This window comes from Furipterus horrens, unplaced genomic scaffold, assembly GCF_987537825.1.
Source record: "Furipterus horrens unplaced genomic scaffold, mFurHor1.1.pri manual_scaffold_4, whole genome shotgun sequence".
NCBI lineage: Eukaryota > Metazoa > Chordata > Mammalia > Chiroptera > Furipteridae > Furipterus > Furipterus horrens.
Genome location: NW_028327174.1, coordinates 56470856 through 56496758, shown reverse-complemented (window position 1 = coordinate 56496758; position 25903 = coordinate 56470856). Strand labels below are relative to the sequence as shown.

Genomic DNA, 25903 nt, shown 5'->3' with positions numbered 1-25903 from the left:
GGCCCTGGTGGTGATTCCCAGGGCCAGTGGATTTGCATAGGTTCAAAGCTCATGCAGGCCCTTTAAATGGACTCTCCTGAGAAACCTTCAGTTTCCTCAGCTTCCCCAGGCCCTACTTGTTTTTACAGCCAGAAGTTATGGGGCTTTATCTTCCTCGCAATGGAACCCTGTGTGTGCAGTCTGGCCTGGGGCTGGGATCACTTGCTCCCATTGTGTCCCTCCAGATTTTTATCCACCACATGTGAGTGTGGGACTGCCCATTCCACCGCCACCTTTTTGCACCACACTGTGTCCTCTCCACCCCGGCTCCACGTCTTTACTCCTCCTATCCATCTGGATGAATGTCACTCCTTTAAATTCTCAGTTGCCAGACTTCCACACAGTTCAATTTCTGGCAGTTATAGGTGTTGTTTTGAGGTTAGTTGTAATTCTTCTTGTGGTTGCACAAGGAGGCAAAGCATGTCTACATATGCCTCTATCTTTATCGGAAGTCCCTTCTGTATGACACTTAATGAATCTGTCTCATATTCCTAGAGCATATCATAGTGGCTGGCCCAGAGTAAGCACACAGGCACAAAACAAGTATGTGTTTGAATGACTAGTTTTCTTTGTGACAGGTTTTATTGTTTTCCTCATATGCCTAGACCCTACCCATATGTTGTGCTGTTGCAGACCTTGCACCACCTGTAATATCCATTACTTTCTGTAGCAGTAGAGATCATTACTACCTTTCCTTAGATTCTTAAAAATTATGGCCTAAGATCATTTCTAAGTCTTCTGTACCAAAGCCGTGCATACTTTCAAGAATTGTTACTGTTCTTTTCTGGTATCCTTTGTACCACTTAATTTTTTAAAATTTATTGATTTTAGATATAGGGAGGGAGGGAGACACAGAGAGTGAGAGAAGCATTGATTTGTTGTTCCCCTTATTTATGCATTCACTGTTTGATTCTTATATGTGCCCTGACCAGGGATCAAACCTGCAACCTTGGTGTATGGGGACAATGCTGTAACCAACAGAGCTACCCAACCAGGGCCTACTTACTTTATTTTAATCTGTTTATCCTCACCCCTTTTTTTTAGTCTGTTCACATTTCTTTTGCATCAGTTCTATCAGTAAGGTGTCTTCACAATTTCCTCATTCCCCCATTTTATGGCCAGAGTAATTTCACAATCCTTTCAGGGACCAGTATAGAAGAAGGAACAGATAGCTACTAGTATTCTATGTTGCCTACCTTCTTTCTCAAGATGAAGAGTGATTTTACTAAATATAGTTTGCTGGAAAGAAAATTCTCTGTAACTAGATTTGGTCTTAATTTCTAAAGTACAGCTCCGTAGCTTTTAGGCAAAGACCATTTCTCTGGCCTCAATTATTTTGCATGTGAGAAAAAGGCAAAATAATTTTAAAAGTGAAGTTTTAATTCAATACATATCCCCACATAATTATTCTTCTCTAATAAGACTATTTTGGCATTCCAACATATGCAGCAGAAAAGAGCTACTGCTGTGTCTTTAAAAGCCATCCTCAGAGCAGTGTGGAGGCAGGCTTGTCACTGAAGTGCTTGAATGAGAGCGAGAAGAGGAGGTGGAACGGGTGCTCTTGCAGCCTCTGTGTGTGTGTGCGCGCACGCGCTTGCGCGTGCACATGAGTGTGACTGTTGGCAGAGCTCTAGGTGACATCCCTCTGAACAGCTGGGCCATGGACTGCCTCAGAGCTGCTTGTCAGAGCAACTAGGTTGCTGGAGACGCAGCAGCAAGGATCAGTAGCGTTTCATTCAAGGGTGAAGGGGGCAGGAAGGGACTGTGGGTAGGGGAAGAGGCACAGGTTTCCCAGAAGGAATTTCTTCCAGCAAAATTCCGGCAGAACAGATTCTTACAATGAGAGGTCTCCATTAATAATGTGAGCTCGCTGTTGGTTTAAGTGCAGATCCATCTGGGGTGAGTTTTGGATAATTTTTCTTTCTTTATCTAAAAGTCCTTGAACTCCACAGACTGGATAGGGAAGAAGCTAAAAAGATAGGTATCATTTGTATCTTGGCCAATTTAACTATTACATACACTAGGGAAATTAGAGAATGTTCAAGCGTTAAGTTTTGTGAGGGTTTTGTGGGCATTTTTATTTCCTGTTCTTTAAAATGTTTTTAAATTAGAATTTTTAGAACTTTTACATTATCAAGATTCCACTTGTTCCATGGCTATTTCAAGGGCTGTTTCATTCAGATTTAGGTTCTGAGAATAGTGGTGATTTCTTTTCTCTTTGGTGATGCTGTTGACGCACATTGCAGGAAGCAGGGAATCCCCTATAAATATCCTTCACTATGTCATTCCACAGCTATCCACACCCAGCTGGTGAATATGTCTCTCTGTCCTATGTCTTTATGTAACTGTCCCCTAGTCTTTGAATGTGATAGGAAGAAAGATGTCGCTTTATTTATTTATTTTTTTACTGTGTCTAGGAAGCTTTTTTTTATTATTTATCTTAGTAGGAATTTTTTCAGTCTTTTTATTGAAACATCCCTTTTGAGTTGGTGAGATTGTCATAAGAATTTCTCTGTGGGTTTACTGCTTATTTTGGATCACTTGTTTGTTTATTTCTCATAATTGGCTTATTTTTGTTTGCTACCTTTGGTTTCTAAAGAGTGCTGAGATGGGATTCCCTCTACCTCCAGTGACGTAGTGATTTTGTTTGCAGTCTTTTTCTTCTAAGAGGGAGGGGACAAGGAGGAAAGAAGAAAAATCCATCGGAAGTGGTGCATTCTCCCATCTATGCCTTGATAACTGGGTGTGTTAAACAGAGAGCTGAAGGCAAAGTGGGATGTTGTTAATGATAAGGGATGCTATTTTGTTTGTTTCCTTTTAGAATAGGTTGGGTCCAAAGTCAGGATTGCTGAAACGGTGTACCTGAATTAACCCTGTGTATCCTACTGCTAATGGATTTTGCCTAATTGTTTTTTTCTAAATATTGAATGAAAAGGGCTTATAAGCAGGTTTCTGGAACCTATCATTCATGAGTAATTCTAGGTTGAGTTTTGGGATTTGGAATTTATCTTATTTGCACTGGTCCTGAGCATGCAGTTTGTACACTGTTTGAGGAGACTCAAAAATAGGTAGTTATGTAAAATTCCTTGCCACTATAGTTAGAGTAAAACTCTCATTTTAAATGGATAGAGCAAAAAGCAAAGCTTTAGGAAGAAATTGTTATATATTCTTAGGTGTGAACCTAACTTATCTTTTTTTGGATTAAGTGTTTGGGCTTCCAGCTCCTTTTGTGCAACTCCATTTTAATACCACTGGTCTCTGGAGGGCTGTCTGCAAAAGTCATTATAAAAAATTCAGTAGATTGGAGCCTAAGAAAATTTAAGGTTTCCTGTCTGTGGATGTCATTTGGATAGCATATGTGGAAAAGTACCTTTAAGAACTTGATGTTTTATTTCTTTTCTTTTTTTTTTCCTTTTAGAGCTGGGGGCGGGGCGGGGGGAGGAAGAGAGGGAGAGAAACATCTGTGAGAGAAAGAAACATCAATTGACTACCCCAGACCCGCAACCTAGGCACATGCCCTGACTGGGAGTCGAACCTGTGACCTTTCTGTTTGTGAGGCAGCGCCCAAGCAACTGAGCCATGCTGGCCAGGGCATGCTGTTTTATTTTCTATCCTGTTACTCTTTATTGTTCTATGCTTTTATTATTCTAAGTTATACATGTGAAGTGAAAAGAGTAGTGTCTGCTTTTCAGTTTACATTATGCAGCCCTATTTTTTATGGTCATTCAATTATATTAGTATATATTATGGCCATAAATATTTCAAATTAACAAAATTCTAATTTTATTTGGAGAAAATGGTGGGTGGGTAGAGATAATCTTAGGGTAAACCAAGAGCATTCCAGAAGAATAACCTAGTTAGGTACTTGCCAGAGACTGGAGCTATAGGGGTTAAGAGAAATTCCACTGCATCCTTGCATCTCAATATTGCAGCAAATATGTGGATAATTTCTTGCCAGCTTTTCAGGAAACCCCTGTGGTGGACAACCCTCAGTAATCGTTGCTGGGAGACTGCTCTGACGTCACTGGGAGCAGTTCCCTGTCTGCAGCAGAGACAGGAATAGCCAGCCTTTGAGGGGGAAGAAAACTGCTGTGAAATTAAAAGATGACAGTTTTGTTAACTTGGTTTTCCTTTCATTTGAGAGTGAGTAGGATAGACCTAAAGTTTTTCTTAAATGTTTCAGTCATTAGCAGTGGAAATATTATTAAGAAGTATTTTTATTTCAACTGAAAGTGCCTTCTTTTTTAATACTTGTTTTCTAACCATCAAGGTTTCAAAAAAGTCAAGGGAAAAAAAGCTATTGAAAGGTGTTGGAGAAGATTTTAGTTTCTTTTTATCCTTCCTTTTTCTTCTACATTTTTTTTAAGGATGAGGAAAAGATCAGAAACTGCTTTTGCAAAATGTGTTTAGCATGACTCTATTTGGGACAATTAAAAATGAGATACATGTTGGAAGAACTTTCTGGCAAAGTTGATAACTGTTACTGTGCCTAAAAGTTACTATATGTATTTCTCTTTGATGTTCCCCTCTTCTAACCCGCCTATACCCACTGCTATGTATCCTGTTAGTAGGAGCTTCTTTTTTGGAAAACTATAGTTGTTAAATGCTTGAGCGCTGGTTTAGGCTGCCTGAGTTCAATTCCCAGTTATGCCAATTGCTGGTTCTATGACCTTGGGCAAGTTACTTAGCCCCTTCATTTTTTCACCTGTAAAATATGAAATGAAGGTAATAGCGTCCACCTACTAGGGTTGTTTTGAGGATTAAAATAAATACAGTCCTGGCTGGTATGGCTCAATGAGTTGAGTGTCAGTCTGTGAACCAAAGGGATGCCAGTTCAAGTCCTAGTCAGGGCACATGCCTGGGTTGTGGGTCAGGTCCCCAGTTGGGGGCACACGAGAGGCAACCACACATTGATGTTTCTCTCCCTTTGTTTTCCTTCCCCTCTCTCTAAAAATAAATAAAATCTTTAAAAAATAATTAATATATGTAAAGCCTTTAATATAGTTGCTGGTCATCCTGAAGGCTAATTTAGTGTTAGCCATTGTTATTGATATTTAAAAATTAAACAGGGTAATAACATTTATATCTTCAGGTCACCTGTAATTTTTGAGGAAGCCAAGAGAGATTTTTAAGTCATGTAGGATATTGAGTTTTTAAAATGAAGGTAAGTATAATTAAATATTTAAGTTTAAATTTGCCACAGTTGATCAGTATCTTTTCTAATTTATTTCTTATTGGCTAAATTGTGAACGTTTCCTCAGATTAACAGCTCTCCTTTTTTCTTTCTTTGAGCTTTTGACTTCTGTAGACAATGATTGGTTGGTTGGTTGGTGGTTTTATTTTTTGCTCTGTTTTTTATTTTCTACCACGAATTATGATCTACTTTAAAATCTTAGGACACTTACCTTTATTGTCTTCCTCTGAAACTTTGTATCCTCTGCTTTTCTGTGTGTGAATTGATTCTTTCTCCTTGTACTGCATTGGCCAAAAAGTCAGTTTAGTTTTTTTCTGTAAAATAAAAGACACATTTTTCATTTTCACCAATAACTTTATTGATTTGGGTATTTTGAGTTTGTTGGCTCTCTTCCACTATTGGCTTCTAGAGGGTAGAGGCCAGGGGTGCTGCTAAACATCTTCCAATGCATAAGACAGCCCACAGCAAAGAATTATTTGGCCAAAAGGTCAGTAGTACCAAGAAACTTCACAAATTGCTTTTAACACTTGATCAGTCACAGCATCTTCTCCATACACTGCATAAATCTTTTTTTGTGTTTCAGTTGCACTTTTATCTTTCCTTTTTTCTTTTTTCTTTTTTTTAAGATTTTATTTATTTTCAGAGAGAAGGGAAGGGAGGGAGAAAAAGTGGGAGAGAAACATCGATGTGCAAGAGAAGCATCAGTTGGTTGTCTCTTGCATGCCCCCCAACCAGGGACTCAGCCTGAAAACCAGGCATGTGCCCTGACCCAGAAAAATTGGTGACCTCTTGGTTTACAGGCTGGTGCTCAGTCCACTGAGCCACACCAGCCATAGGTTACCTTTCTTGAAATAATAAAGCCTAATATGCCAAAAATGTTAATGTTTTTTCTTGCATCTTCAATATTAAAATGGCTGCACAAAAATTTACCAATTCTTATGTTTTTTTTAATGCGCACTGATATGACAGCTGTCACAATACAGTCTAACAAAGTTGTTTCTAATGAAGTTAGACAACTAAGCACTCTAGTACTAGAGCCACTGTATGGAAAAAAACATAAGAGCCTTTTTGGCCAACCCAATATTTGTGAAAGTATTAAGAATATGAAGTACTATGTATTAAAAACTCTTAAAATTTTAGCTTAAAAAGTGTAGGATCTTAAATGGACCAAATGTCAAATCACAAATAAATAGTTGGTATCTCCATGCCCTTTACCTTCTTTTAATTTCATATTAAAGACGTAGAGTGTTATTTGTCTGTGGTTTTTGAGGTTTCCCCTTTTGGATTCCTTTCTAAACTACCAAGATACACCCACAAGAGCTAGTAAGGTGTGGAACATTAATGGCAAAGAGATTATCTACTTGTGTAACTTTTTATCTTTTCCTCCCTATCAATTTTCTTAAGCCAGTGAGTTTTAATTAGTATGGGGTGCATATCTTCTCTATCAGAATATTTGGGGAGAGTCAATATTACTAAAAAGAGGCATGAGCTAAAGAAAAATAAAAAGTAAGAAATCCTGCCTGGGCACATGTCCTTAAAAGTCCAGGCACTGCCATGGGATGGATGTGCTAAGTGGACATTATATGTTGCTGGGGAAACAGTTGAGAAACACTATAATTAAATAGTGTGACTATCCTTACTTCTGTTAACTGACGTGAATTAAGGGGGAATTTTTTTTTTTAATTTACAAAACTCCTGAATGTATTCATCCTAGGGAGTTGATTAGAAATGTAAATGAAGATTTAGATACAAAGAAACTCATCACAGCATTATTTTATTATAAAAATTAACAGCTTTTTAAAAATTTAAATAATAAATTATGGTATGTGTATATAGTCGAATATTAGAGAGCTATTAAAATGACTGTTAAAAGTAATAATGGGAAAATGGTTGCAGCTTTAGTAGTAGTAAAAAGCATTGTATAAAAATATTCTATATAATGTAAATTACATAAAATTATTGGATGTGGAAACATATCCAATATGGATACAGACAAATTCCATACAAATAAGGAAACAAAGTTTAGAAAAATTCATCTCAAAACATTGCTGATATTAATAGTAGTTATCTCTGAGTTATAGATTATAGGTGATTTTTTTATATGTATGTTTTCTATTAGTATAAAGAAGCCTATAGTACTTTTTTAACCATAAAACAAGAAAAAAAATGTATAAATCTTTACTGTTAGTGTCTGAATGTAAACTTTCAAAATATGTTATGGTGAAGATATATGCGATGATTTATATAAATCCCTGAGCATAGTGTTTGGAACACAATAAATACTCGAAAAGTGATAACTGCAGCTGTTAATTATTTGAGGAAGATAGCCTCCTGTGATCAGAGCCTGAGGCTTTCGTATTGAGAGGCATTATTACTGAGAAAATATCCTCTGCATGAAGGAAGCTTCTTGTCCTTCTGAGATTAATAAATACGCTGTGCTTCTATGCATACAATACTGGCACAGGATCTTTTTAAAAAAAAAAAGAAACAGTGAAAATGTTTTCTCTTTTATGAAGGGATAGAGGAAACTAATGAAAAGAGAAGCCTTGAAGTGATTTTACTTGCAGTGACTTTTTAGCTTTGATAGAATTTATGACTCCCACTACAGTTGTTTTTACCCCTCTTTTTTGGGTTGTCTCCTTAAGAATTCTTGGGAATTTGGAACAGTGTAACAGAAAAGGTTTTGCTGTTCTACGAATTTCTGGTACTCTGTTGCTTCTCATGGTAGTCTGTCCTTATGGATTGGTTCCCCTGGAACTCAGTGCTGACAAAAGAGATGTAGACTTATCTACTTTGGGTGTTTGGAAACTGACATGTGCCTGTAAGAAACTACATTCAGCATGTCAAAAACATACACGTGTTGCCCTGGCTGGTGTGGCTCAGTGGATTGAGTGCTGGCCTGAGAACTATAAGGTCGCCAGTTTGATTCTCTGTCAGGGCACATGCCTGAATTGCAGGCCAGGTCCCCAGTTGGGGGCATGCCAGAGGCAACTAATCAATGTATCTCTCACACATCATGTTTCTCTCCCTCTCTTTGTCCCTCCCTTCTCCTTTCTCTGAAAATAGATAAATAAAATATTTTAAAAAGAAAAAGAAAAACGTACACATGTTGTTAGCTTTTTTTACTGGGCAATAGTGTCAGATATTGTTAACATTGACTGTTTATTCTTCATAGTCACTCTAATTCTTAATATGTGTCTTATACAATAAATACATGTCTAGTAAATAGTCATAGAAAGAATGACTACAGTTTCTTAAAACAATGGAAGCCTTGTGCCCGAAACCATTTTCTCTTCTCTAATGTGCAATAATGTGAATGTATTTAATGTCACTGAACTGTACACTTAAAAATAATTAAAACAAAACCCAACAATGTGAGTCAGATGAAAATAGTTTCAAAGCTAATTTTAGCCCTGACAGCTCAGATTATACTTCTCAGCATTCAATTACCACCATATACTGGAAGGTGGGAAACAAAGTTGCTTGTTGCAGCCAGAGATATTACCTCAATTATCGGTGAAAAGCATGCCAGGAAAGGGGAACACTTTATAAGTCAGATGGATTTTAGGATGTTAATGAGCACCATTAGGGAGAATGATGAGTTCTTTGTTTAGTCTCCTCATCTAGTTTGTATTTATCTGTTTCCTCCTTTCTTTGAGGAGGTCTGTAGCTGAGGGAGAAGAAATGGGGGCATATGGTATGTGAAGAGCAAATGTATTATTTCCTCATTCAGACATGGCAGTCTTTCTCTCTTAGTAGGGCAATGATTGGGGAGGGGTGGATATAGAAAAGAGGACAGACACCATACTCCAAGGACCATATGAGCTGTGATTTGAGAATATGGATAATAACAGCCTGATAATCTGTTTTAATACTCATTTTAATATTTCAACACAAGTTAGGGGAGACTGACAAAGGTTAGCAGTCCTAAATTAAAATTTTTAGCTCTCTGTATGTTGTGGCATGGGAAGCTTCAAAATTGTGATTTTAGTTAGGCAGCACTTCCCTTATTAATCCCTCAGTTTGTACTGCTGTTGGTTTTTCACAGTTCAAGGATTTCTGAAATTCTCTACTGAAGTTAAACAAGGCAAAATCTCAGTTTCAGAGATCCCTCATTATTTGCATAGATTCATTATCATTGCTGTTGACTTTTTTCCCCACTATTCATTTTTAGTGTATTCGAATGGCAGCATTTCTTATTTGTAGAGACTGTTCTTTAACAGTATTTGCAGCAGTTTCTGTGGAAAATGCTTTATTTAAAAAAATGTTAAGGGGAACCTCATCTTATAGCTAGCTCTTAGTCTGTTGCCATGGAGTGGTGGGTCAGATTGGCTAATCTGTGGGCCAATGAGCAGATAGAACAATAGAACATAAACACATCATTTGAGTCTTGCAGAATTATTTACTCAGTGATATATGACATTAATACAATAAGTGTATATAGAGCTGTGAAATAAAATGTTTCAAGAATGATATATGGTGTTTTTTCTTGTGTCAGAATTTGCTGTTTACTATAAACACTGTAATGATACATTATCTTTGTAATGTGTTTTATTGGAGAAGATGTGGTAGGAAATATCTATCACCTATTTGTAAATCATGCTGCTGCTGCAGTGTGTTGGACTTATGCCAAGTCTAAGTCAAACTCTGGCCTTCTAGACCAGAGGAGATTTGTCTATATCTGAAGCAGCTTTGCTTATTTTGGTAGCTTTAAAGCTGAGTCAGGAGTTGGCAGCTTTTTCTTAACTTGTTTATGCTGCTTTTTCTTCCACTCCAATATGATAGATCCCTGTGGATGTTATATTTACATACCACTTGGTCTCGAGTTGGATTACCTGGGAGTAGCTTCCGTGTTTTCTATTGTTACTTCCCTAGCTTGTTTACCTTTATTGGGAGATTTCACTCAGCTCACTGTGAGTTCTTTGTCATAGCAGATCATAGCATGTATCTTCTCCTGTACCTTATCGCTTTTTAGAGACTGAAAATGACTCATTCATACAAAGAAAATTCCCCTATAGATCTTGTAAATAAAAGAAGTCAAAAATATTATGTGTCTCTTATGTTTTCCTTCAGGGATACTTGAGAAATCGTGGTGGGTCTTATTCTCTTCCTCTCTAATGCTTCCATGCTCGGCTATTTACATATTTGACGGATTGAAAGAAATTCAAGAGGTCCATGAGTTTGTTCCCCTCTTTTGAGCTATTGGAGCCTCTGTGAGTGATATGTCAACTTTGCATTATGCCATCACCTTCTGTCTCAGAGGAAAATAAACTTCAGATTCATCTGTTAAGCAAAGAGGAGCAAAAAGTCTGTTTAGTATCTGTCTGAGTAACTTTTTGTGAGGGATGCCTTAGGAAGTAGGATAGGAAGTATTTAGGGTTTTGTAATTTTAGTTACTGTGACCAGAGAAAGGCTCACTGAAATGGCATTTGAGTGAGGACACTGAGTAAGCAAGCCATGCTGTTATCTGAGAGATCATTTCAGGCAGAAGGAATAGTAAAAAGCAATAATTGTAAAGTGGATTTAGAGCTCAGGGAGGAGCCAGTGTGACTGGAACTGCATAAGTGGGGGGGGGGGTAGTAAGAGATGGGATCTGAGGGCAAACTAGTGGTAATTTTAAGATCTTGTAGGTCAACTTTAGGAATTAGGCTTTTGCACTGAGCCACTGGAGGGTGTTGAGCAAAGGTGTAATATGATCTGAAAATGTTTTTACACAATTACTCTGGCTGCTATGTTTAGGAAATACTGTAGGGGAACAAGATTGTAAGCAGGAGACCAGTTAGAAGGCTATTTCAATAATTTAGCTAAGAGAGTTGGCAGCATGGACCAGGGTGGTAGCAGTGGAAGTTCAGGGAGTCATCAAATTTTGGATATATTTTGAAGTTAGAGAAATAGGATTTGCTTCCTGACTGTTTAGATCTTCAATTTACTCCTCTATTAAAAAAGGAATGATAATACCTACTTGTAAAGTTTCTAGCTCTGCGCATACAGTAAAGTGATCGTCGTCGGCAGCCGTCCGTCTCGAGAGACGATGGTGTAGCTTCTTAAGAGTCTATCTGCACCGCCGAGAATGGTAGTGCAGTCCGACTCGGGAGTGACACGGTATCTGTCTCCTCCCGTGTTGAATCGACATCTTGCGATGACGCTGGAGTGTCCTCTCCAGTAAAGCTGAAGCTGCAGAACCTGGGCGGGGTGATATGGAGGGTCTGCTGTTGCCCATGCAGCAGACCCCCCCTCTCTTCGCAGCTGAAGGGTCCAAGGGAAAGACGGAGTCAATACAGCTTGGCTTCAGGTGCGCCACAGGAGTTGCTGGTGTTGACTACAACGTCAAACCGCCTTAGGGACTCCGGCTCCGGATTTTCTGTCGGGGTTTACTCCCTTAGCCTTTCTCCTGAAGAGGTATGCCGCAAGGCAGCGGAGGTTTTTTGGAGTCAGAGTTTTCCTTCTCTGATGTGCCCTGACTGGAAGATCGAACCAGCGACACTTAGCTCGCAGGCCGACGCTCAATCCACTGAGCCAAACCAGCCAGGAGTAAAGTGATCAATGATAAACATTCTAGATGTGAGGCCTCCTTAGGGTCTGAGCCATCAAACATTGTGTGTTTCTTTAAACACCTGACTTTAAACACTTTATCCACTCTAACATGCTTGCTACCTCATATACTCTAGGGATTGAACATTCTATATCTTTTCATTTTTATTAGAAGTTTTTTTTTTCTTTTGTTGATTCCAGAGGGAGGGTAAGGGAGGGAGAAAGAGAGGAAGAGAAACATCAATGTGAGAAACACTGATAGGTTGCCTCTTGTGCATGCCCTGACTGGGGACCAAACCCACAACCCTGGCGTGTGCCCTGACCAAGAATCAAACCTGCAACCTTTCCATTCGCAGGATGACACCCAACCAACTGAGCCACACCAGCCAGGGCATGAACCTTCTTTATTTTGTCGGGTGCTGCCCCTAATTCATCCTGTAATGATACACAGCCTTTTCCTTGCAGCAGAGGTAGTATTAGAGCACCAGACTATGATGCTCTTATATCCTCCATAAAAATGCTAATTTCTCTTATTTTACCTCTTCGCTCACAAATACATAAAAGCTCCAAAGTGTTGCTGCAGGATTCCGTGCTTATAGTAATAGAGGAATGTTTGTTATTATTTTTATCATTATTATTACTTAGAGTATATGTATATGCTCTTAATATATACATACAGCAAAACTGATGTTTATTTTTCTCTCACATTCAGGATATTCAGTCATTCTAGTCTGGGGCTGGTCTAATCAAGGACCCAGGTTCTTCTCTCTGTTTCCACACTGTCTATAGCAGCAGTTTTCAACTTTTTTCAGCTCATGGCTCACATAGACTACTAAAATTGTGCAGCACACTAAAAAATATATTTTTTGCCAGTCTAAAATAAATTGTTATAATTTTGATTCATTCACACCAGATGGCTATTGTTGTGTTGGTTGTTGTCATTTTTCAAATTTGACAATCTAAGGAAAAAGAGGTTAGTGCCAGGACTGAATAGTCAGGTATTACATGTTTTAAAAATTCTGGCGGCCTTTTACAACACACCGGTTGAAAATCACTGGTATATGGTTTTCAATCCTAGTAACATCTCACAGTCTCAGATGGCTGCTGAAGCTCCCAGCCTTAACTTCTACACTCAAGCCTGTTCGGAATTAAGGATAAGTAAAGAAGGGCTGCCCACTTCCTTTAAAGATACTTCATAGAAGTTATATTTGCTACTTATATCAATACCTTAGGGCTGCCATGACAAGTACCACAGATTGAAATAATGATTCTTAAAGATTTTCAGTTTCTTCTCGTGAAATTAGATTGTTCCTATCTCACTCATTTCTCTGGCCAGTCTCACATTCAATTTTAGATTTTGAAAGGTTCTTTTAATACTAAATTGTTAGCTTAAATGTCCTCTTCACCTAACAGGTGATAGTATTGATCTCTAAGGTCAGTCACAGGTGGTATTGATCTCTAAGGTCATCACAGTAGGGCAGTATAGACTTAGCTGCATGACATTTAAGTAAGCAGTAGCAGGCGTCCTGAAATGCCATGAACAGTAGGTAAATTGTGATTTTTTTGCCTTTCTTTTCCAGAATGTGCTGTCTGGGTTGAGTTGGGAGCAATTTTGTCAGGGTATAGGAAAAGACGGTGTGAACTTTCAAGGTGCTTTCCATCCCTAAGATCTGGTGATTTTTCTGCATAGTGGCATTACTATGATAAGGCTAAAGAAAATGGAAGCAGCAGAAGGAAAAACCTTACTGCTGTTCTTCATTTAAAAGAAGAGGGAATTCTGTTTCATTCGAGGAAGTAGAATGGGCATTTTTGGGCCAAGAATGTAAAGACTAGAGAAGCCAATAGAAACTATAATGAAGCCCAGCTCACACTTTAGTCCATTGATCTAAGTACCTGTAGTTCTCACTCATTTCAGGGCAGGTACAGCCATTACTGATATTGAGCAAAGAAAGAGGATATATGTTTAAAACATTTTAATCTTCTCTCTTTACTTTTCTGAGGAATTGCTCTGGACTTTAGCCAACTCCTGTGGCCTTCCTTAGCACACCAGTGAATCCTTTTGCATTTATGGAGCAGAATGGTTTTTCTCATGCTTCCCTGATTTAGAAAATTGGCAGGATTGTTATTATTTTTATTGGCCTAGTACTAATGAAACCTATGATAGTTGACTTCTGAAGTCCTTCAAGGACTTGGGGACTATCACTTTACATGTTCCATAAGTACTTTACACTCTATTCCCCCACATTACACTTTCTCTCTTTGAAGAGAAGGGAGTGTTGATCCCATATCTCTCATATATCACTCAATAGGGCCTTCTTTCCTGTCCCTCTCCCAAGGGCTCTTGAGTCATTTATCTCTTCAGGCATGCAGGTATACTATTTTTGTTATTTTGTCCTGTGTTTGGGCGTTGTAATGGAAAGAACATGCAATTTTGGAATCAAGAAGAGTTAGGTTTGAATTGTTGCTCTTTACACATACTATATGGACCTGAACAATTGACTTAATGTTTCTGAATGTTAATATTTCATTATAAAATGGCGATAATAGTTTATACCTTGAGAAGATTAAATAAGATATTCTATATCAACTGTAAAAAATTTAAAGTCATAAGGAGTGACCCAGATTGAGTGGAAAGATGGGAGTTTAAAACCTAATTTTTGAGCCCCAAAATATGTCCCCCATTGACATTCACTACCTGAAGAGAGGCCTCAGATCTAGGGACCCCTCCCATCCCACATGCCACACTCTAGAACTCTCCTGAATGTTCACCTTGAGATACTGAAAACTTTGGCTTTGGGATCAGACACAGCTAGATTGGAATTTTGCCCTTGATCCTCTAGTATTAACTCGGAAATGTTACTTAATTCCTTCAAGCTTTGGTTTCTTCATCTGAGAAGAACTCTAACAAAGAGGTGTTTTGGGATTAAATAACGTTAGAAAACAATCAATGAGATACCACCTTACACCTATTAGAGTGACTGTTATCACGCTGACCAGTGTGGCTTGGTTGGGCATCATTCCATAAAGCCTAGAGTCGCCAGTTCAATTCCAGTCAGGTCACATGCCTGGGTTGTGGATTTGGTACCCGGTTGGGGCACGTATGAGAGGCAACTGATAGATGTTTCTCTCATATTGATGTTTCTCTCCCTCTCTTCCCTTCTTTCTAAAAATAAATAAATAAATAAATTTTGAAAAAGAATGGCTGTTATCAACAAGACAAGTAATAACAAGTGCTAGAGAGGTTGTGGAGAAAAGGGAACCCTCATTCACTGCTGGTGTGAATGTAAACTGTCCAGCCACTATGGAAAACAGCATGGTGGTCCCTCAAAAAATTAAGAATAGAGACACCAAATGACCCATCAGCCCTTCTCTGGGTATCTACCTGAAAAATTTGAAAAGATTTATTCGCAAAGATTTATGCACCCCTATGTTTATTGCAGTATTGTATTATTCATGGTGGCCAAGACATGGAAACAACCAAAGTGTCCTCTGGTAAATAATTAGATAAATATGTGGTCCATGTATACAATGGAATACTACTGAGTCGTAAGAAAAGAGGAAATACTGTCATTTGTGACAACATGGATGGACCTTGAGAATATCATGCTAAGTGAAATAAGTCAGAAAAAGTTAAGAACCATATTTCACTCATATGTGGGATATAAAACTGGAACAAAAAAACAAACAAGAAAAACAAACAAACACAAACTCATAGACACAGACAACAGTATGGTGGTTACCAGGGGGAAGGGGGTGGAAGGGTAGTAAAGGGTAATGGGGGTCCAGTATATGGTGATAGAAGATGATTTGACTTTGGGTGGTGGGCACACAAAGCAATTATACAGGTCATGTATCAGAAATGTACAGTTGAAACCTATATAATCTAATTAACCAACGTTATCAATAAGTTTAATTTAAAAAAGAAAAAATAAGGTCATATAAAGAACATGGACTTTAGAATCACTACCAGAGTTCTGTTGTCCGGTTCTGTCACTTAGTAGTGGTGTGACCTTGAGAAGGTTGTATAACTACTTGTGGTAGATAGGCGTTGAAGTGCATAAAGAACCAGGATTATAATCTTGCTCAAAAACATTAGTCTTTTTTTTAAATTCCTTACTCTAATGTCAAACAAAGAGTGTAAGAATAAGCTTTTTATACATGAGCACCTAAACAGTTTTGTTTTCTAACCTGCCATTTCAACCCTATGAATTTTTTACCCCACTATCTTGACTCTTTATAAGACATTTTTTCTTTGTGTGTGTGTTAGTAGGGAGGTGCATGTGTGTTAAAGTAACATGATCTTAAGCATTCAGTTAAATTTTGACAACTGTAGTATGCCCCCCATGTAACCACTACCCCAAACAAGATAGAATATTTCTATCACTCCTGAGGGATTCCTTATGTCTCTTTCCAGTCAATATTTTATACCCCAAACCCTAATCAACCACTTCCAGTTCAAATCACTATAGGCTAGTTTTGCCCATTCTTAAACTTCATATAAATAGACTTACATTTTATGTATTTTTTGGGGGGAGATCTGCTTTCTTTTACTTACCTTAATAGTTTTGAGATCAGTCATGTTTTTGCGTATGTCTGTATATATATACCCAGCAAAGTCCCCTCATGTCTCACTGGTGATGATTTAATCACTTGCTCCTTTCCAAACCTGTCACAAAAAGGAAACAATTAACCCAATTGGTCTAGTCAATTAAGATCCACCTCCTAGGGCTCAGGGATAGGGTCTTCTTCTCTGATCATGGGTCCTCAGAGAAAGGCAAACACCAAAAGTTAATTCTTTTTTATTGTTGAATAGTATTCTACTGTATTGACTATACCACAGTTTGTTTATTCAGTCTCTTGAATCCCTAGATTTTAATCAGTTTTTAAAATATGGGTATCAATTGGGAATAATTTACTCTTGATATATAAATTAGTAAAGGACTGGAAGTTACAGGTATTTTGCCATAGGGTATGTCAGAATTTTTAGCCTCTAGTTATTGTCTTCTTGCTTGCATTCTTTCTCCTCGGCCATGGATTAAAGGGGAGAAATGAAACTGCCCTTCAGTTTCCACTGTTCTCTGTATAATGTATTCTTTTTGGTCCAATGCCTAGAAAGTTGTTTATAGTTGATGGAAGGATATATAATCTCACTATGCTCTGGAAGGTACTTACCTTGGCAGTCAAAAATTTATGGGGAATATGCAGTATTCTCCCTGAAAATTGCCAGATCTTCACTCCCAGTCATCAGCCCCTGTATCTTCTTATTTCTTCCCTCCCTCTCCTTGCCCCCCGCTTCTGACAGTCCTCTCTGTGCAGCTTTGAGCCCACTCAGTGTTCTCAGGAGACATTCTACCTTAAAATTGTTCTGTTTTCCTGGATGAAATGTACAATGTGCACAAATCTAAGCTCTCCTGGGAGCTTAATGTCTGTGTTTTGTTCTGGTTAAGTTACATATGAAGTAGTTCCTTTTTCTCCCACCAAAAATCTCCCAAGCCTTAGTTTCCCTTCACAGTAATTAAAGCATGAAGAGTAGAAATTACTTCTCTGCCTTTTAACCCTTTTATACTGGCTTTTGTCTCACTTCTTATTTTTAAGGCTTTTTTTGGGGGGACCCAGAAAAATTTGTTTCCAGGAATCCTTATGCCCTAAAAGTAAGGAAAGCCTTCTGCGTAGGTTTACAGGACTGGAAATGACTGTAGCTAAAGGTTATTTTGGGGAATGAAAAGTGCCTCAGCTCAAGAAATCCAGTTTTGAGCTCATTGTATCTTCTGATGGATCTTGACTCTAGATTAGTAACATTGTGACCCCTCATTACTAGTCTTTGTTAACTTGAGGACAGCTCCTTTTATCCTAGAAGCAAAATGGTGAGGAGACTTAAGATCATATGATATGAAGCTTGGAAAGCTGCCTTCTGTAAGAGTTTGACATGGAAGTGAAACTAAGCTTGTTCTTTCTGACTACCACAGAGAACTGAACTGGGGCTAGTGGGAAGAAGTAACAGGAAGATGAGTTTTGCCTTTTCATAACACCCCCCCCCCCATAAAAAAAGGGTTTGTATCTAGAGGTGAAGACTTTCCCTTCACTAGAGGTATATACAAACAGAATCAGAACATTTTTCAGAGTTACTGATGATTCAAGAACCAGATTGTGGAGGACTATGGGTACAAGAGGTTGGAGCTTAGTCCCTCCAATTATGAGATTCCATGATTCCTTTGTACCTTTGGTAGACTTTTCATTTTCTTGCCTGGTCTTTGACCATCTGTCTGCTTAGTTAGAGGCATTATTGCATAAAGGTTAAGAAAGCAAGCATTAGAGTCATATTTCCTAACTTTGAGCCCTAGCTCTTCCATGTACCAGTTGTTTGCCCTTAAGCAAATTGTATAACTTCTCTGTGCCTCAGTTAACATATCTGTAGAATAACAATGATGATAATAGGTATTTCATAGGATTATTGTAAGATTAAATGAGATACATAAAGCACTTTGGAATAGTGCCTGGCACAATGTAAACACTCCAAAAATTTCAGCTGATTATTATTATTATCTCTGTCCCTCTCAGTTATTTCTGCTTAGGGAGCTGGGCTTCTCTGTATGGTCCAGATCCTTTCTCTTTTAAACATACCCTTTCCAACTATCTCAGGATTCTTTTGGCTAGAAGGAACAGTAAGCTCAACTCAAATAGCTTAAATGATAAAAGGATCTATGACCTTACATATCAAGAGGTATAGAGCTAGGGGGATCCAGGTTGACTAATTCATTGTCTGCTGTGCACCACAGCATCAAGGATCCAGGCTTATTCACTCTGCTCTTCCATCTTCCATGTGTTGGTAGGATGTTGCCACAGTCCAGGCATCATCTGCATGTAAGACCACCTTCAAGCGAAGGTAACAAAAAAAAATGGTAAACTTTAAAAAAAATCCTTACTCAAGGATATGTTTACTGATTTTAGAAACAGAGAGGGAGACATCAGTGTGAGAAAAACAATGATCAGTAGCCTCCTTTACATGCCTCGATCAGCGATTGAATCCACAACCTAGGTGTGTGCCCTGACCAGGGATCAAACCTGGAAACGTTTGTTGTATAGGATGACATTCCAACCAACTGAGTCACTTGGCCAGCGTGATAACTACCTTTTTTTTTCCTAGTGGCTTTTCTTTTTAATAATATAGTAGGAAGCTATTCTTTGAAGCCACCCACCCAGCAAAGTCCTCTCACGTCTCACTTGTTCCTTCCCAAACCAGTCACAAAAATGAAAAAGAATTACCTTGATTGGTCCAGCTAATTAAGATCTGTCTCCTAGGTCTCAGGAATATGGTCACCTTCACTGATCATGTGTCCTTAGAGGAAGGCCCACACCAGAAGAAAATCAGGGTTAGATTGCTCAGAGTAAGAATTACACTTTGTTTTACATAGCTCTTCAAGAGGCTGGTGATCTCAGTGGAGATAACTATCAAATTTTTTGAGAATAGATACATTTATCATGGTCAATTTTATGGATGTCTTTAAGTAAAACTCAGATTTTTCTGTTTCTTGATGAATAAAGGAAACCATACGGCTCCTTAAAACTTGAGTTGGAATATGTAATCTATGATTGTTATGAAAAAATCATTTTTTGTTTTATTGGGTTTTTTCCTTAGCGCTTTGTCTGAGAAACAGTGCTTGGACATCGTGAAGTTAGTCCAAATGTCCAGATGGTTGAGCCTTTTCTGACCCACATATGAAGAGGAGCTGCAAAGTTGTCATTCTGATTTGAAGAAATAATATGTATTTGATAATTGAGGCCCATTCTGGAAAAAGAAACAGCCAGCTGCTTTATAATTTTCCTTATCTCCTTCTCTTTTTCACTTGTATTGAGATATAATTGACATAAAATTCTGTGTAAGTTTTAAGGTGTACGCATAATGACTTGACATACATACATTGTGAAACGATTACCACAATAAGCTTAATTAACATCCATCTTCTCATATAGTTATCAACAATATTTTTCCTTGTAATGAGAACTTTTAAGATCTACTTAGACTCTTAACAACTTTCAAGTATACAGTACAGCAGTGTTAACTGTCATTATGCTACACATTATATCCCTAGTACTGCTTTATTTTGTAACTGGAAGTTTGGATCTTTTGACCACTTTCATTCAATTCCTCCACCTCCCCACCCCTCAGCTTCTCTTTCTGACAGAGAAATTTGTTTGAGACTATTTAAGCCTAAAAAAGAAAAATATTGATCTGTGTAATAAAAGAAGTAAATTTAATTTTGTGTGCCTCTACGGCAGATTTAGGGTAAAGGTTGAAGCGGTTTATAGCTTGTAATAGGGTGCAACTATATAACAGTAAGACTGTTTAAGAAATAGTGAAATTATCTATCCCAGGAGTTTTCCAGGAGAGTCATGCAGGCCCCTCTCAAGAAGTTACAAAAAGGAGCTCTTCTTTGGGGACAAGGGGGAGAGTGCACGAGGTCATATCAAAGAACTCTTCCAATTCTGATCATTATTGATGTTTCTTAGCTAAGAGATACTGAGAAGGCATGTACTGAGTTTTATCAGATTTCAAACTGAAGAGAATGGAGGCTTGATTTACCCATTGAAGGGATAAATATATGTGTGTATGCAGTTCTTAGGTACAGTCAATAATCCATAAAGCTCTGTAGGTTATAACTTTTTATAGAAGCCTCTAGGTGCTGGATCAATTAATTAAAAAATAGAATATCGGCCATTGTCTTTTGTAGTCAGTTTCTTCCAGTACGTCTCAGCTTTAATTAAATTCAGCTGTATGGCTGATTGTATGAATGACTGTCTGACCTTTTAAAGGGAATTTAGCCCTATGCATACTAAGTCTCCAGACAGCTGCTCAAAAGCCACCACAAGGTGAATAAAGCAGTGATCTTGCAGACTATCTAACTTATGCCAGGATGAGGTTATTACATGTACTTCTTAAGAGCCTCTGAGTCTTAACCTTTAAACTGGTTTGAAGAAAAAAAAAAGTCTGGTGTGACAGTTTTCTTAAAGCATTGCTCACTGTTTGTTTAGCTCATTCCTAAGACTACATGGAATCGACATGATGTTTGAGAGGGTTTTCAGTCTCATGTATTTTTTTTCAGTCTTATATTTTTAAAGGAGGGAAAGTATTCAGAATTAAAGTATAGTCATTGCTTAGTTGGTTGGAGCGTCATCCTGTGCACCAAAAAATTGCAGCTTCATTCCAGGCCAGGGCGCATATCGAGGTTGCAGGTTTGATTGCTGGTCAGGGCGCATACAGGAGGCAACCAGTCGATGTTTGTCTCTCTCTCTCCCCCTCTCTCCCTCTCCTTCTCTCCCTCTGTTCCTCTGTCCCTCTCCGTCCCTCCCTCCCTCCTTCCCTCCCTCTCTAAAACCAATAAACATATCCTCAGGTGAGGATTAAAAAATAATAATAAATAAATAGCCCTGGCTGGTGTGGTTCAGTGAATCGAGTGCCAGCCTGTGAACCAAAGGGTCACCAGTTCGATTCACAGCCAGGGCACATGCCTGGGTTGCGGGCCAGGTCCCCAGTTGGGGGTGTGCAAGAGGCAACCACACATTCATGTTTCTCTCCCTCTCTTTCTCCTTCCCTTCCCCTCTTTCTAAAAATAAATAAAATCTTTTTAAAATAAAATAAATAAATAAAATACAGTCATTAACCATGTAAGGAGAAGCCTCTACAAACCCTTGTTGTAGCTCAGCTATGCATGTTTGACTTCAGTGGTTGAGGACATGAATCTGTGTATAAAGTATTAACTTCTGTTTCCGAATGTGTGCTTGGAGAACTGTGTCAACTTCATTATAGGACTTCCCAGGTAGCAATAGTTAAGTGATGAAGAGCTGGCCACCCGTGCCCTACAGATGCTCTTTATCATTGGAATGCAGTAGAATGATTGAACCCAAATAGTGAAGAGCAAAGCAAAGATTCTCTTTTCCTCCAGGGAGAGACCCAGTCTTTCTCTGAAGGACAGATGACTAGAGTGCTCTTCTTAATTTTTCAGCTTGGTAAAGATAAAGGAAAGTGTAAGATTCTCTGACATTGTTTGATTTTGCTGCTTTTTGGTGGGAGAGGTGCATGAAGTTGGTTACAACATTGTGTTTTGTGGTAGCTATGGAAGTTCTCCTTTGGGAAAGGAGAGTGGTCCTCTCTGGTAGTGAATAGAGCTTTATAATACTATATTTTTCATTCTGAGAGTCTAGTGAGTTAAATCTTTTGAAGTGCTCAAGCTGAAAATATGTGCAGATTTCCGTAGGGAACAAGGGAGGGAAGTAAGTGCCAAGAGGATTCATACTGCATTGCTTAAGAACTGAATCTTGGTGAATCTCAAACTAATTATGTTGCCCTGGACAGGTAGCTCAGTTGGTCAGAGCGTCATCCTGATATGCCAAGATTGCAGGTTCAATCTCTAGGTGGGCACATAAAAGAAGCAACCAATGAATGCATAAGTGAGTGGAACAGCAAATCAACATCAGTCTGTCTGCCTGTCTCTCTCTCCCTTCCTCTCTCTCTCTCTCTTTCTCAAAAAAATGAAAAACATTCAAAATAATTTGCTAAGTAAAAGAATCCAGAGAATGTATAATTAAAACTCCAGAAAACACAGACTAATATGTAGTAACAGCAAATCAGTGGTTGGCTAGGGAAGGTGCGGAAGGGAGAAAGGGCTTACAGAGGAGCAGTGGGGAAGTTTTGGGATGATAAATGTGCTTACTACTTTGGTTGTGGTGATGGTTTCACAGGTATATGCTTGTGCAACCATCATAACTCATCAAACTGTACATTTTAAATATATGCGGTTTATTGTATATCAGTTTTACCCCCATAAAGCTTTTATAAAAAGGAAAATAAACAGATCCAGGGGCAGTGTTTATCAAAGGACTCTTTTTGGGGTCACAGGGAGGCTGCTGAAGACTGGTATGTGAAATACAAGTCTTGTATGGTATGTTAAGTATGGATACACACCTCCTATTTAATGCATTTGATGTTTCTTTAGGAGTCCATAGAGGATACTATATTTTATTGAAGAAGATGTCTAACAGTAACACTACTCAAGAGACCCTGGAAATAATGAAAGAATCAGAAAAAAAACTGGTAGAAGAATCTGTAAACAAAAACAAGTTTATATGTAAGACTCCAAGTAAGGAAGAAATTGAGAAAGAGGGTGAAGATACCAGTTTGCGTCAGGAGACACAGGTAAGGATTAGACATGAATCATATGCACACTCTATACCTGAACAGAAGTGTCATCATAGGTGGCATTGGGGATATATGGGAAGCCAGTTACTTATACAAATACTTAATTCTTCCTAAAAACCCAACTTCAGCTCTCAATAAATATCTCCCTTTTTTGTCATAGACTCTACAATGAAGTCTAAAGAAGACAGAGTGAAATCCCTAATCCATTTAGATCTGAGTTACACTGGTTCTTGCTACATTTTGATATTTTTTAACTATCAAGAAACGAACTATACAAACACATTTAACAAGTCATAATATGGCTCATACAATAAACTTAAAACTAGAGCTGCCTGGCTTTACACATAGTGTTAAATTCATATCCTGGTTGTGTTAAAGCAGTCAGCATATTCTGGGTCAGAAATAGTCTCAATTTGCCACTTGATAAATGTGAGGAATTTCAATCTTTGGCTGCACTGTTGTTTTCCATTCAGATTCATATGGCAGTGTAGATATGAAGGCAGTAGATGATGTTCAGCCGAGCTTCCATTTCTTTGGTACCCAGCCAGCTCAGATTCTAAGTCTTATCTAGCTTACCTGTTCCAAGTCCTTCTCTTCTCCTGTGGTCACTGCTGGTTTCCTTTGTTATCCTAGCCCAAACTACATAAATCCTTTCCTTCACATCCAAGAGTAAGAGTCGTCTTTATGACATGCTTAGGAAATAGACTGTTTAAAAAGCAATAGCAACAGTATTTTGGAGGATCTGGAAACTTGAAGCATAATTTCTCTTGACAACTCAATTCACCTAGGCCTTGTCTTCTTTAAAGAATGAAACAGCAACAACATAAAGGGATGAATTAAAATCAGACAGCTCTCTGAAATATTTTGTTCTCTAGCTTCCTGCTTTTCTCTCTTTCCTGTTAACAATTTGCCAGATCTCTGTCCTTGCTGCTTTTCTTTCCATTGTCTTTTCCATCTGAATTGTCATTCCCTGCTCATCCTTCCAGAGTTTGTGCAGACAGTATGCCACTGTTCCATCTGTGCTTCTAGACTCCACTGGTACGAATAATCAATTTTAAATCCTCAGGACAGATATGTGATGAATGTTTAATTACACACTGTCATGTTACATGGAAGATAATAGTTAAATGAACTTTTGGATCCAAGTTACTCTGTTCTCCGGAGACTATTTTAAGTGGTGTGCTGAACTCCAGTTGTGTGTACTTCTTGAAGACAGGTAGAAAAGAAAGGATGTCTGTAGATTTTATATGCCTTATGGACATTCTGTTGGTTTAAAAATGTCTTCACCTAGATATACCAATAGGCTGTGTAGAAAGTTGGGAGAACCTGTTTGCCCTCTGATTCCTTTTGCAGCCTCTAGAACAGGTGGAGCTCTTGCTGCCATCTACTGGAGCTCCTGCTCCTTCTACAAAGTCTTCAGTGTTTTCCACCATCCTCTCCCCTCTACCGTTTCTCAAAAGATCATGTATCCCTCCAAAAGCACTAAAAGTTCTGTTCTTCCTCCTACCTTCCCCCTGACTCACATCCAGGAAGTCTCCCCAAGAATCTTAACTGATGCTGTCAAGGGAGTACCTGTTACGAATTGGAGGTGGAAAGTTTGTGGAAAGGGGACTTCGATTACTTCTACAGTGTGGGACAAATTCTTGGAATCGGCAGTTGGAGCTCAGAACATCTTTTGCATGGAAACAGTTCTATAAAAGGCAGGATCTGAGATTCAGTTTAGAATGGGCAAAGCTTTGACTTAACACATACTGAACTTAGGTGGGTCCTTTAGATAACCAGCTGGGTATGGCCTCCTAGCTGGGCTTTTTGCCTTTAAACTTGTAATCCCTTCTGATTCATCTACCATAGTGCTTTAGAAAGATGGTTATGAAATAAATATCTGATTGTGTTAATTCTCCTCAAACTTTCTATGTGTCTTATTACCCTAGGCTAAGTCCCATATTTGTCAGCATGACATACTGTGACCTAGTTCCTTACCTGTCAGTCATCTGCTTCTGGCATCCTATGTTTCAGCATTATGTGATTCCTTGGTCCTGTTATGAGTAAGGACTGAAAAGTTTGGGGTGAGCATGCTTTCTCGGCCTAGAAGGCCCTCCTTGGTATTCTTCCCTTGGCCTCCTCCAGCCCCTAAATTCTTCCTGCCAACATCTGTCTAATACCGATTTATCCTTCAAAACACAATCCAAGTCTTGGAAGCCTTCCTTGACAACCTTACTTACCCATTGCAGGTCTGCATTGTATAATTCGTCAATTAATGTCTGTCTCCTTCACAGAACTATAAGCTCCACGAGGCCCAGGATTAGGTCAGTTTGGGCTTATTGTTGTATCTCTTAAGACCCAACACAGTTCCTTGCAGGCACTCAATATTTGTTAATGTATGAATTTGTGAATTTCTCGGTCTGAGTTAGACACTTACGCTGTGTACTCCTGTAGTACTCCATGAGTACCTCTGTAATACATTTAACATACCATATTGTAATTGTCTATTTGTCTGTCTTCTTCAACAGGATTATGAGTTCCTTTTTGACAAGGTTTGTGTCTTTTATCTCTGTATCCTCTAGTATAAGGTTGGTGCAAAAATAATATCTGATATCAAGGTCTATTTTAAAAATGAAAAAGCCCATGATTATGAAAATATTTATTTGTTAACATAACCTCCTTTGCTTACTAGAACCTCATTCCATCTGTCAACTAGCTTATAAATGCCATGCTTGTAAAACTCCTTAGGTTTTGAAGCAAAATATGAATCCAACTCATTTTCAACCTCTTCTTTTGATGTCAACCTAAGACCATCAAAATAGTTCTGTAGTCCCCGAAACAAGTGGTAATCAGAAGGAGCAAGGTCAGGAGATTATGGAGGGTGAAGCAATATTTCCCAGCCAAGCTCTTTCAAGAAATTTTTGGTGAGTCGAGCTGTGTGAGGACGAGCATTATTGTGATGG

The 25903-nt window shown here is 38.5% G+C and overlaps 1 protein-coding gene across 20 annotated transcripts in view; it reads left to right on the top strand.

Annotated features, from left to right (window-relative positions):
• The window catches only part of R3HDM2 (R3H domain containing 2), a 142085-nt gene that overhangs the window by 72938 nt on the left and 43244 nt on the right, over positions 1 to 25903 (top strand). For 12 of the 20 annotated variants that reach the window (XM_090273472.1, XM_090273461.1, XM_090273467.1 and 9 more), the window contains 2 exons: positions 22756 to 22955; positions 25469 to 25492. In XM_090273472.1, coding sequence (XP_090129598.1) covers positions 22791 to 22955; positions 25469 to 25492 — 189 coding nt within the window. In that variant the 5' untranslated portion in view covers positions 22756 to 22790. The remainder of the gene's footprint in view (positions 1 to 22755; positions 22956 to 25468; positions 25493 to 25903) is intronic. The other 8 variants (XM_090273475.1, XM_090273470.1, XM_090273473.1 and 5 more) reach the window with 1 other exon arrangement.